Below are 12114 nucleotides of genomic sequence, written 5' to 3'. Positions count from 1 at the left end.
CGTTAATATTATCACAATATATAATTAATTGCCCGATTGATATAGTAATCTGCATACTTACTTCTAAGTTAATCGGTTTGATTTTCAACATGAGTATTGTATATCTCCCCCCACCCCATTAAAATAAGCGTGGAAGTATATAAGAGGTAGTAATAATAAAATATGATTAAAGAAAAATACTTATATAATTGTATGATGAAAAAATTCGATTACTGAAAAAAATACACAGATTTTGTTATTATTAAATAACATTATTATAAGATAAATGTTATTTAAATCCTTCATCAATTTATTCGCCTAACTGCAAAATTGGATCTATGATAATTCAGTCCATACTATGAGATTTCTATCTTAGTTTTAATAAGAATGAAGCCCAATGAATTACTTTATTTATTCTTATTTAAAAAAATAAGACAAAGAAAGTCAAAATTTTGAGTATACCAAAACACAGTTAGCAAGCGTGGTATAAAAACGTTTTAAAAATTATTTCTTATTTGCATAAAATCCGTTGATTGTTTGGAATTTATCCAAATTTATAATAATTTAATAAATAAATTATATAATATAATCCTTTAAAGGAATAATTCTAATTAATTTATTAATCTCTTAATATAGAAAGTTATACAGAATTAATAGGGAAGGAATAAAACTAGTGACGTGCCGATATATAATCATTAAAATATAGAAAAAATGCAGAGGTAAACGAATGAGGTAGCCGCTCAATAAAAATACGCCGAGGTGGTTTGAAGATTTAGTAAGTATCATATATTTAATAATACAAGATCCTGTATTGAGAAACATTGCTGCATTCTTTCGATTTGCATTTTCATCATGAGTTAGCACATATATTGTTCTTTCAAACATTTATGTGAATACGCGAGTACGTTAGTGTATTTGTTTATTTACGATAAGAATTTGATTATGAAAACCAGTTTCACACATGATATAAACTGTTATTAAATAAATTATTTTTAAAATCTGAAATCAACTCTATAAATTGTAATCAAATCTGTAAAATTTTAAATTGTAAATTATAGTAAGACAGCATAAATTTCCAGTAAAATGTAAACAATTTTAAACTAAACGAACCAGAAAGTAATATAATTATTTATTAAGAAATGTTTTTTTTTTTTTGACCGGTTTATGCCATCTTCTCTCCCAAGCTAGTCATCGAGTTATGGAAAGGGAGGGGTACAGCGGTTTGTCGATCGTATTACTGTATGGACTCGATATTAAAAAAGTAATAAGTTGAATTAAATTTTCAGTCTTTCCGTTCTCGTTCAATTTTAATACACCGGCCCTTCATTGTATCCTTTAGCCATCACATGTTATCGTGTTATATTAATAACACATCCCGGCCGAGTAAAGGAAAAATTTTAAACATAATATACATGATGGCGCCGGTGGGCTGCCAACAGGGGCAATCCGTCCTGATGTAGAATTTAATGTCATCCAAATCGACACGCTAGTGATGTTGTTAGCACATTATGCGATGGTTGTTTTTCATAAGAACGATTTTGTGAAAGAACTGTACGATTTGTGACTGATGTGATCGAAATCTGATAAGCATGAGGAAGAATACATAACCTCAAATCAGCCGATGGAAGTTGTCGAAAACTTAAATTATTTTTGGGCTTACAAGTTTATTTATTCGAGTAATTATTTCCTTTTAAGTCGACCCAATTTGGTGCTGTTGTTCAAAAAGGTTAAAAAACATTATACTCCACTAAAAAACAAATTAAGGATACGCTAATGCCCCTTGTCCGATGTAATCAAAACTGAGTTTAAACTGTGATATATACAGCTAAATATTAATATACAAAATCAAAATAATATACAAAAATCAAAATATCGAAAACACTTTGTTCATTTTGTTCATAAGTTAATGCCGTCAATACCCCATATACAGAAATTCTTTGTACAATTCTCGAAGAAATTATGTTGAGTCAGTACGAAAATATTCATTAAAGTACAGGCCAACACACGAACGTAAATACTTCTTCCGGAAAATTCTATAACTTCTTTTTTGTTTGAAACGTCGAAATTTGGAAAACTTCGATACATAAAGTTTTGGTCGACCGCTGACTTTCTTTTTATACCTATACTACTAAACTAGCAATTGAGTTGTAGCCGAGAAAGAAAAAATATAGAGATTGACGTGGGAGAAAATGTATTTTTTTGGATAAATTAATTCATATAATGTATAGTAAAATGTACTAAAATTTATTTATTAAAGAAATAATAAATTTTAATTCAAAATATAGTGTTCGGTTTGGCCACATTAGATCTAACATACAGTATAAATAACGCAGCCCTCGCGAGGCTAAAGTTTAATACTTAATTGTATTTAACGTACACGTGAGAAATTATATTCTCTGAACTCAATGAGTTAAATAAAAATCAGATTAATTATAAGAATGAAATTATAAATAAACAGATAATTTAAAATTATTAATTAGCTTCTAATTTTTCGATATTACGTTGTTGATATATCTCGACTAATATAAATCAACAAAACAATAAGAAATAATTTGCATCAAATGTTTTCGAGGAACCGTAGAAAAAACACCCTTTTACTCACTTTTTTACCATGTCGAAGTTATTTCTCAACGTAAATAATTTTTCAAAAGAAACTTAAAAATATAATTAGTAATATTTTTTTTTAATTTTTAACAAGCAAACATATAAAAGCACTTAAAAAACCAGAATTATTGGAATATTATTAGAAAATTAGAAAACATTACTTTGAATAATTAATTCGTAGATTCCTTCACCTAATACTAGCTATGGTTATGTGACATTACACTCTTAAAAGATAATACTTAACAAAACCAGTTGATATTATACAACATAACCATATAAAGACCTATCTAGTCAAATAAAAGTATACGTAAAATTACTTGAATATTATTTATTTATTTAATTGTCGTAAAGAAATTTCTAATTATTTATGTTAAAAAGAATTTTAATAATTATCACACTTTATTCTTTAGAAGAAAAAAACATAATTTAAATCAGAGAATTTGTAAATCACTAATAATGGATGTCACTAATATTTATTTATTCGTTAGTTAAGAAATTACTGTAAGCCTACAACTGAACCAGCTACGAGCAAAGAGCGGCAAACTAACTTAAGATAACACTATGTCAACTTTTGTTTCTATTGTTTTATACCAAAAACAATTTCGTGTGACTTTGGCACGTACGGCAGTGGAATCCCGTGTATAGTTTATGTTTTTATTAAATAAAAAATAACAATTTTGGGTGTTTACGATAGTTTTTATAGACAAGCGGTATCTCGTATTATAGCTTCAACCTAATATTTTTATGAAAATATTAACATAAAGAAGGGCAATACATTTTAAAAAGGGAGAGTTCAGATAAAGAAATCCATCACTTCCAAATATAGATTTAGAAAAAAAATAAAGATGTTTCCCCTGGGTATAATTATTTAAATTAACATACACTTGAAAAACGTTGGGATGTGAAAACACTTGCAATTATATCAAAGTTAATAAGAGGCTGAAAATTATTAATAAAAATAAATAGCTTTCATTTGAATTTATATTAACAAAAACAGTTTTATGATAACATGTGAATCGTTCACAAATTATTTGAAAATTACTCTCCACCTTATTAGAAAAATATCTGATGTGGACACGATATGACTTCCTTGTACGCATAAATTATATTTACTCCCTTTAAATTACATTTACACATCTTTTTCAAAATGAAAAGTACATAAAATTTTATTTCATTAATAACTTCTGATATTTTTTCATTTTTTTATTGTTATTATTATTTATTGTAGAAATTTTTTTACAATCAGAGGTTAATAATTCTTAATAAATTTATTTAAATTAAAAAAAGTAGATGAAGTCGGATTTGAACCGATGTGCCTTCTCCTTCTTTTATTTGGCAATAACTCTGGAACTAATGAAAATAAGTACCACTTATCATACATCGTTGAAAAGCTCTCAATGAGGGCTTATTACTGCAGTTAAGAAAAAGTTCAATTTTTTTTTGGATTTTGGGTTTTTCTAGACACTTTTGGTCCAATCGATTGTAATCAAAAAAGGAGGTGCACAACTAAATGTTACAATAGTCCTAAATCCAAAATGTCAACATCCTACGCCTAATCGTTTTTGAGTTATACGAGATACATACGTACATACAGACGTCACGCCGAAACTGGTCAAAATGGATATTTCCGTCGAAATCTGAAAAACGAAATTTTTCGCGATCACAATACTTCCTTTATTTCGTACAAGGAAGTAAAAATTGAATCAAGATTTCATTATGATACCTTTTTGGTTATTTAAATCCGCAAAATATTTCATTATTTTTTTTTCCTTTTTGCGTTGACTATGTGGGAATTTACATACTTATACTTTTCAATAACTTTATTCCGGTTGATTGTAGACTACCTTTCATAGTTCCCGAAAAAATTAAAAACGACTTCGGTCAAGGATCCCGACCTGAAATAGACGAATTCGATCTAAAATTCATTATCATTAATCCTCTCGTAACTTCAGTGTCTACAATCCAAAAAATACTACATATATTAGGATTTTCTAACCGCTAAAACTGGATTAGGTTCCAATGTTAACTTTATTTAATTATTTTTATTCCATAATACCCCCAATTCATCGTGAAAGTAATAATAATAAGCAGATATTAAAGAATTTCCATTTAAAATCTATATTTTTTCTATTGTAAAGTTAACTTACATATATATATATATATATAAAAAAAAAATTCAATTTACAGCTACAGTTTTTATTCAATACAAAGGATCACATTTTTTACTATAAAAAATGATTTAATGGAAAATTTAAAAAAAATTTATTTATCAAAAACATGAATACTTTAATAATAAAATCAATGTAAAATTTCAGCTTTCTTAGTTCTCGAATTATACGGTAAACAAATACAGAAAAAACATTCTTAATATTAAATCTCGCTTAGATTTATTAATACGCTATCAGCGATTTAAATGTAAGGCTAAATCTTAATTCAGTCCAAAATCAAGTGAATTAGTATCAAGCAGTAATTTATAAATGTTTTAATAGTATGCCTCATCATTTATGCTGACCGATGTTGAATCTTCCATTCTACTCTAGGTTATTGACCCGAACAGCTTAGCGGCCTACGATACTGTGTGATACATTATAGGTCCCGGTTTCGAATCGTGGTTTTATTATAAAATTATTACATTTTATTTGATTATACAATCAGGTTTTTTATTTTTCCTATTTTTGTCGAAGTGGTTTAAAATTAAAAATGTTTAGATGTACAGTAAAATAGAAAAACAGGTGAAGGATATTACATACCGTTAAGAAATACACGAATATCTTTTGACCGGAAACTTGATTAAAAAATCAATATATAAAGCTTGAACTACATTGCAAAAACAATATAACGGCTTTGTTTACATCATAATTTTCTTAACGTTCCATTCATCATATATTGAAACTTTTTATTTATTTGTTGTATTTTGTAAGATCCTTGAATTCCTATTCTAGGTAAATATATTATCATCTATCAGACCGATAAAGGTTATTTTCAGATATTCTAAAAAGTTGCAATTTAACACACAGATTTCTTTCAGTCAAGAAAAATTCATCAAAGAAAATCCCTAAAATATATCAGTTCCCTGCTAAACAAAACCACATGTTTACAAGATAACAATTTTTTTTAATGGATTTTATTTCAGAAAGAAAAGATATTCTTACAAATATGTATTATAATAATAAATTAAATCGTAAAAAAATTAGTTACGTAATCGCGAAATTTTCACACTTGAATTTAACCCCAAAAGAATTTATCGCATCAACACCATTGCACCTCAATTTTATCAATTACTAGTTATTTCAGCTCCAATAAATAGATGAAATTATTTGCTTATTTTGTAATCGATAAATCTTGTATACGACTGTATTCATTGCGTTTTATTTAATTATGTTTTTTTTTTGGATTTGTTGTAGAAAGCTTTAATGTTATTTGTGGTATTAAGTCATTGAAATTTGAATGAAAAATACACCACCATTTATTTACAAAAGAGTTGCAAATAATTCGCATTCCGACTAGATTCTCCGGTCTTAAATTTAATTTCCGTAAAAGTTAATCATTTTATCATAGTAAACTTTTATGTCATTTTTTCTCATTAAAATATATATAATTCGAGGTCATACTACTGAAAGCGTAATATATTCTAACTCGCTAATTCATTTTGTAATTCAGAATGACCTGATGTTATACGCAAAGTTTTTTTTAAATTTTATAACAGTTAAAAGGACGTTGAGTATTACCACTTAAGGATTTGAATTATTTTTCACTTGCTTAAAAAACAAAAGCCGTATAGGTAATGATCTCATCTTATTGTTTACATTTAAGTGGAAAATGCCACTCTTGAGTATTTTACGAATTGGACCGTGATCTTAACACGGGATAGTCGCACGATATTAATTTATTGCCACTTACCGCTCGACACTTAAATTATGATGAAAAATTGACAATCACAATTTTTTAATTTATCAAATTAAAATGATCGGGGCAACCAAGTCAAAAAAAAATAACCATCAGCGTCAATGATGCTTGATGCATTTACTCTTCGTGTTTTTTATGTTGCACGTGTATACATGTAGTGGATAATATGCACGGGTAATATGTACGTACGATACAAATATTGAAGTGAATTAAAAACCATCTTAAATAATACATTTACTACGTCACATTTAGGGTTTGCATAAATTGATGTGAGATGGTGACCATTCTAACTTATAGCTGCTGACCTTGAAGTTACTTAGCATTGAGTAATTTATATTATGTATTCATTGACTGTAAGTGTCTTGCATGCCAGCATGAGTTCACACATTTCGTAGTAGCTCCTTAATAATTCTACTCTCGTATCTCCTACCTAGTATTAAGTATAATACTTCAAGCGGATTCTCCACTCTTCCGCATAATGATATAAGTTACAGAAAAACCCCCGATTATGTATCATATAAATTTTAAAAAAAGATTAATATTTCATTAATCTTTCATTTTGATTAGATTCGATTATGCAGAAGAAATTTATATTAATTTTCGTTTTAATTCCTCCTTCTCCAGTTCATGATTATCATTATCCTTTGATTTATCGTCTTTTTTTTCTTCGAATAATTAACAGCGCAGATCTTTCTATCGATCTACAATGAGGTAATTTTATTAGAATATGTTTTTATTACTGAACACCCGTCCCCATAGATAAACTTAAGTAGTATAAACTGCAAATTTGAAATTCTTCTCAATAATGTTAACATGTTTGATCTAAAAAAATCATGGAGTTACACATAAATATATCTTTGCCGCTAATCAATACTGTATTTCTGGAAATACGTCATTATAGAATAAAAAGAATTGTCCGAGATAAATAAATTACACAAAAGTTTCAAAAGTATATGATATTACACCTTCCGACAGATAGCCTGACTTTTGTTTCCTTTGATTTATTTTTATCCTTATTTTCCGGAAGACTTTTTATAAATCATCTAACAAAGGTCCGAAGTTCTATTAATTAATTCACAAAAAAAAAATCATCGTACTCAAGTACGGTGAATATCGACCGCTAATTATATAATTCTTTTAACATCTCGATCGTAGTCACTTTTATTTAATACCGATGAAAATAAGAAAAAAAAACTCTTTTTTAATCCATTTTCATACACAAAATGTATTTTTATTTCATTTAGTAATAAATGATCACTTAAGAACTGGAAAAAAAATATTAATAGAAGTGCCGCGATATTTCTCTTCACATACTTCATTCAGGTGAACATCATAATCTACATTAGCATTAAATTACCCATTTTTTTTTTTAAATCTTTCCAGATATTACTGGTCATACAAACTGCTTATACGACGAACTGAACAAGTAATCACCAGTCAAACTTATTAACGACTTGATTGAGGAAATAAGAAAATAAAAAGAAATCAAAAAATTAATATCTAAATAAAATCAAAATTAATTCTAAGCATTACATTAAACATATAAAAATAAAACAATCGGTACTGCAAATAGTACGCGTAACAAAGAAGAATCAGAAAACTGAAAAACAACTATGAAAATGCGATTCTTAGAATCGTGTTCCATTACGTAATGTGAAGTGCAGTATCGCTAATCCTCTTATAACGGTAAGTGAATACCAGCAAGACTATCAAACAATATGATACATACTTACTTTACTTTTTCGTGTCCAAGCGATGAGACATTAAAACCTTTGCCAGAAGCATTTCCTTGCTACAGATCTTCTAGTGCGCATTTGGTTGGGCAGAGGGTCATTTTATGAGATGTTCAGAGTCCTGAATCTCACCGCACTCGCAGTTCAGGTCGTTAGGCTCTATTTGATGCCATCTAGCGCGGTTAACTCTGGTTGGTGCAACCCCAGTTCGAAGCCGGTTTAAAGTCACCCACGTTTGCCAGTCCAGGTCATGTCCTGGAAGTGTTGGAGCTCTTTTTGGGAACCATGGACGGGGCTCGATAGATGTAAAGTTCAAAAATCCCTTTCTCGATTTCAGTCTCGGAGGGGGTGGTCGCTCCATCTGGTACATTGTATGTCGTGTATCGAAAGATTTTCTGATCCGTTCAATGTACTCGGCTTCAGCTCGACGTATTCCAGGTTCCTCCATGCCTGCCGCTCGATGCAACTTTTCAATAGGAGTGGGTTTCATACATCCCGTTATTAAACGACAAGTCTCGTTCAGCGCTATATCAACCTTTTTGGTGTGTGTTGATCTGTTCCACACAGAACATGCATATTCGCCTGTTGAATAGCACAAAGCTCTAGCTGTCGTCGACAGGACGGTTGGCTTAGCGCCCCATTTACTGCTTCGGAGTTTCCTCAGGAGATTGTTCTTCGTATTTACTTTCAACATTGTGCTTTGACAGTGAGCCCTGGATACGTAAGTGATCTGTCTAATATAACTCCAAGGTACTTTGGCGCTTCTGAGTGTTCCAGCTGCTGATCGTTCCATGTAACATTCAATCGTCTCTTTGCTTTCCTGGTTTTCAGATGGTACGCGCATACAATTGTTTTCGCTGGATTTGGTTTTAAGGAGTTTGTTTTATAATACTCAGTTAAACCATTTAGGGCTGCGGTAAGTTTCTTTTCAACTTCCGGAAAAGTTCGATCTTGAACAGCCAAGGCAAGGTCGTCCGCATACAGGAAATGCTCGGCCTCGGGGAAGTTAGGTTGATCGTTGGTATACAGGTTGAAAAGTAAGGGTGATAGCACACCGCCCTGAGGCAGTCCATTCCTCTGGTTTCTCCAGCGACTTTTCTTTCCTTCGAAGCTAACGTAAAAACGCCTGTTCTGTAGTAATGATTCTACTATTTTAGCTAGTTGGTGATCCGCTGTTGATATAAGTATTTTTTGTAGAAGCAGTCTGTGGTTTACGGTATCGTAAGCCGCCGATAAGTCGACGTATGCAACGCCTGTGATGAGTTTCTCCTGAAAGCCCTGTTCAATGTGCTCTGTCAGCTTTAAAATTTACAGCTTTAAAACTGGGGTACCTGAAAGGAGCCTCCACGTAGATTGCAATTATACGCACAAACAAATAGCAATCGGGCGTACCCTGGGCAACGTCAAGTGTTACTCTTGACGGCGGATCCTTTCACCACCGAGCATAGAGACAATGCAACCCAGTCCAATATGATACATAATTCGGCGAATGAAATTAGAATTAAATGCTAAAAAGTGTTAAAATTTTTGAATTACATAAATAAAATTAAGTGCTTTGGTGAAGCATTAACCTTATAACTTTTCATAAAAACCGAATTTAACGTGATTTATTTTTTATTATATATTGTTTTTATTCATGTTTTTACTGTAAAATTTGCGATGATTGTCACAACACAACTGTCTGAATTTATTGTGGTTTTTCTATTGCAAAGAGGTTCTATTAATTTAGATCATCTGCTGAACTCTAAAGTTACACTTGAAAATATGAATATTTTTCCAACTTCAGTATTAAAGTTAAATTCCCTGAATTCAAGTGTTAAATGAACGCACTGAACATTTCTGTCCAGGGAAAACCTGCTCACAAATTTTACCGGTGACAACCACGTTATCATCAGTCTGAGTCGCTGTCAAACGTGCACAACCAGGTTTCTATAATTCCTTTCTATAATTCTTCAGAAAGAAAAATAGAGAATGTCATGAAGAACCTTTACATTCCTTTTCAAACCGGCTGCGAATTAATTATTACTTAAAGATTTAAGCATGACTTTTATTAAGATATTTCATTTCGTTTTGGACCTTTTATTTCTCCTGGTAAAATTATTACGGTGTAAAAGATATCCTCCTACACTAAAGCAAAGTTCTGTATATATTTTCTAACATTTACTGATAATGACCGTGGATTTGAAATATTTTATTATTTATCTCTAAATGAAAGATTTTAGGCAGAAATATTTTCAAATTTACTACAGAAAATAATAAAATTGTTAAATTACGTTTTTGTTATAATTACTCAAGTATTATCATTTTATGATTTTCAATACGGTTTTTAATACATTATGCAGAGCCGTAAAGTTTAGCTAAAGTGTAAAACATTTTATTATTTTATTTGAACCACACTAATTGTTTTTTTATTCATTTTCCCCAAAAAGAATAGATAAATAAATAAATGAGGCTGTTAAATCTAGCAAGTACTATTTATTTTTTTTATTTTTATCATACTTGGGAGGTTGAAATTTAATGTCTATGATTATCATGAACGTTCAATGATAAAATATAGGCATACATGTTATACCTTTTTTTTCACATCTTTTTTATTTTGATTCAAATTATTAAGAGCTACGAATAAATATTAATGACATAATGTAATAATAAAATATTTACAATAAAAATTGTTAAATTGTTACCTTTTATCAGTAGAAATGCGTTACCGATACATTAAATTGTATCTATCACTAGGGTAATTACCTACATTTTAAATCTACTAATATTTTAGCCGTGTAAGTAATATATTATTTAATTCTATACGTAAAATATGTTTCAATATTTGGATTTCATCAAAGATTTCTCGGTGGATCTTAACCTTAACTCTTATTGCAATTTTCACTTTGCACGGCAAAGTGAAGATTGCAATATTCGCCTCTACAAACGACATCGTACTACAGGATCGATTCTATGTAATGAATATTATTTCTCTTAAAATAGCTCTGTCCGGTGGAGTTTTACCTCAAGTGGTTTACATTTTTGAAACCCATGACAAAGTTTGAGGCAAATAGAGCCAAAGCAATAAAGATAACGTATCCTTTTTGCAGCAAAAAAAAAACAAAATGCGTTAAATACATTGTCTTTACCCATATAATGAAAAACCATAATTAATTTTATTTAAATATTTATTTCTGATGTAGTTTAAATAATTACATAATAACCCTTGAGGGCAAAAATTAATTCGTTCCGACTGGAATTAATAAATACACATATTACTATACAGATGAAAAATAATTTATAAATTGCTGACCAGTTTTGCGCGTCAGCGCAGTCGAAGTTGTACTCCCAGTCACAAACTCTAAACTGTTGATTAAATGATGTGTCATTAGCGCATATATACGGTATACGCCTGCCGTCTTCATCACACATGTGGAATATCTGACAATGATGTTCAGTGTCAGCATAAAATCCAACAGCACGATCCGTACAATCAAATGTAAACGTTAGGTTTGGAAAATCTTCCCATCGCTTCGCCTGCAATTGTTATAAAAATAGTTTTATTAATTGTTTGTAAGATAATTACGATAAAAATAAAATAATTATTTAGAAACTCATAATTCTGTATATGTACAATAATTTTGAAATTATGATTTTACTACTTCAAACGTTAAATCGATTTTCTTAGCATTTAAGTAGAAATTATTTAACCATACACACAATGTTATTTATATGTATTCTTTATTATTTCTAATTTTCTCATTATTTTAAAGATACAAAAATTAACTAAACATCAAATTCAGCTTATAAAATAAAAAAGTTATCTTAAAAAGGAGAACGAAGGAAAAATCAAATTTTTTAATATAAAAATCTCTAACAGTCATAAATTTTCAGCCAGAAGATAGCAACTTAA

General features: G+C 29.7%; 1 protein-coding gene across 1 annotated transcript in view; it reads right to left on the bottom strand.

The window, feature by feature from the left end:
* The window catches only part of ckd (cracked), a 57996-nt gene that overhangs the window by 3939 nt on the left and 41943 nt on the right, over window positions 1–12114 (bottom strand). The window contains exon 4 of the mRNA XM_075363403.1: window positions 11515–11738. Within this exon, the coding sequence (XP_075219518.1) occupies window positions 11515–11738 (224 nt within the window). The remainder of the gene's footprint in view (window positions 1–11514; window positions 11739–12114) is intronic.

The sequence above is a fragment of the Lycorma delicatula genome, chromosome 4, assembly GCF_047948215.1.
Source record: "Lycorma delicatula isolate Av1 chromosome 4, ASM4794821v1, whole genome shotgun sequence".
Classification (NCBI taxonomy): Eukaryota; Metazoa; Arthropoda; class Insecta; order Hemiptera; family Fulgoridae; genus Lycorma; species Lycorma delicatula.
Note: the sequence above shows the minus strand (reverse complement) of the source record. Positions and strands in the feature narration are given on the sequence as shown.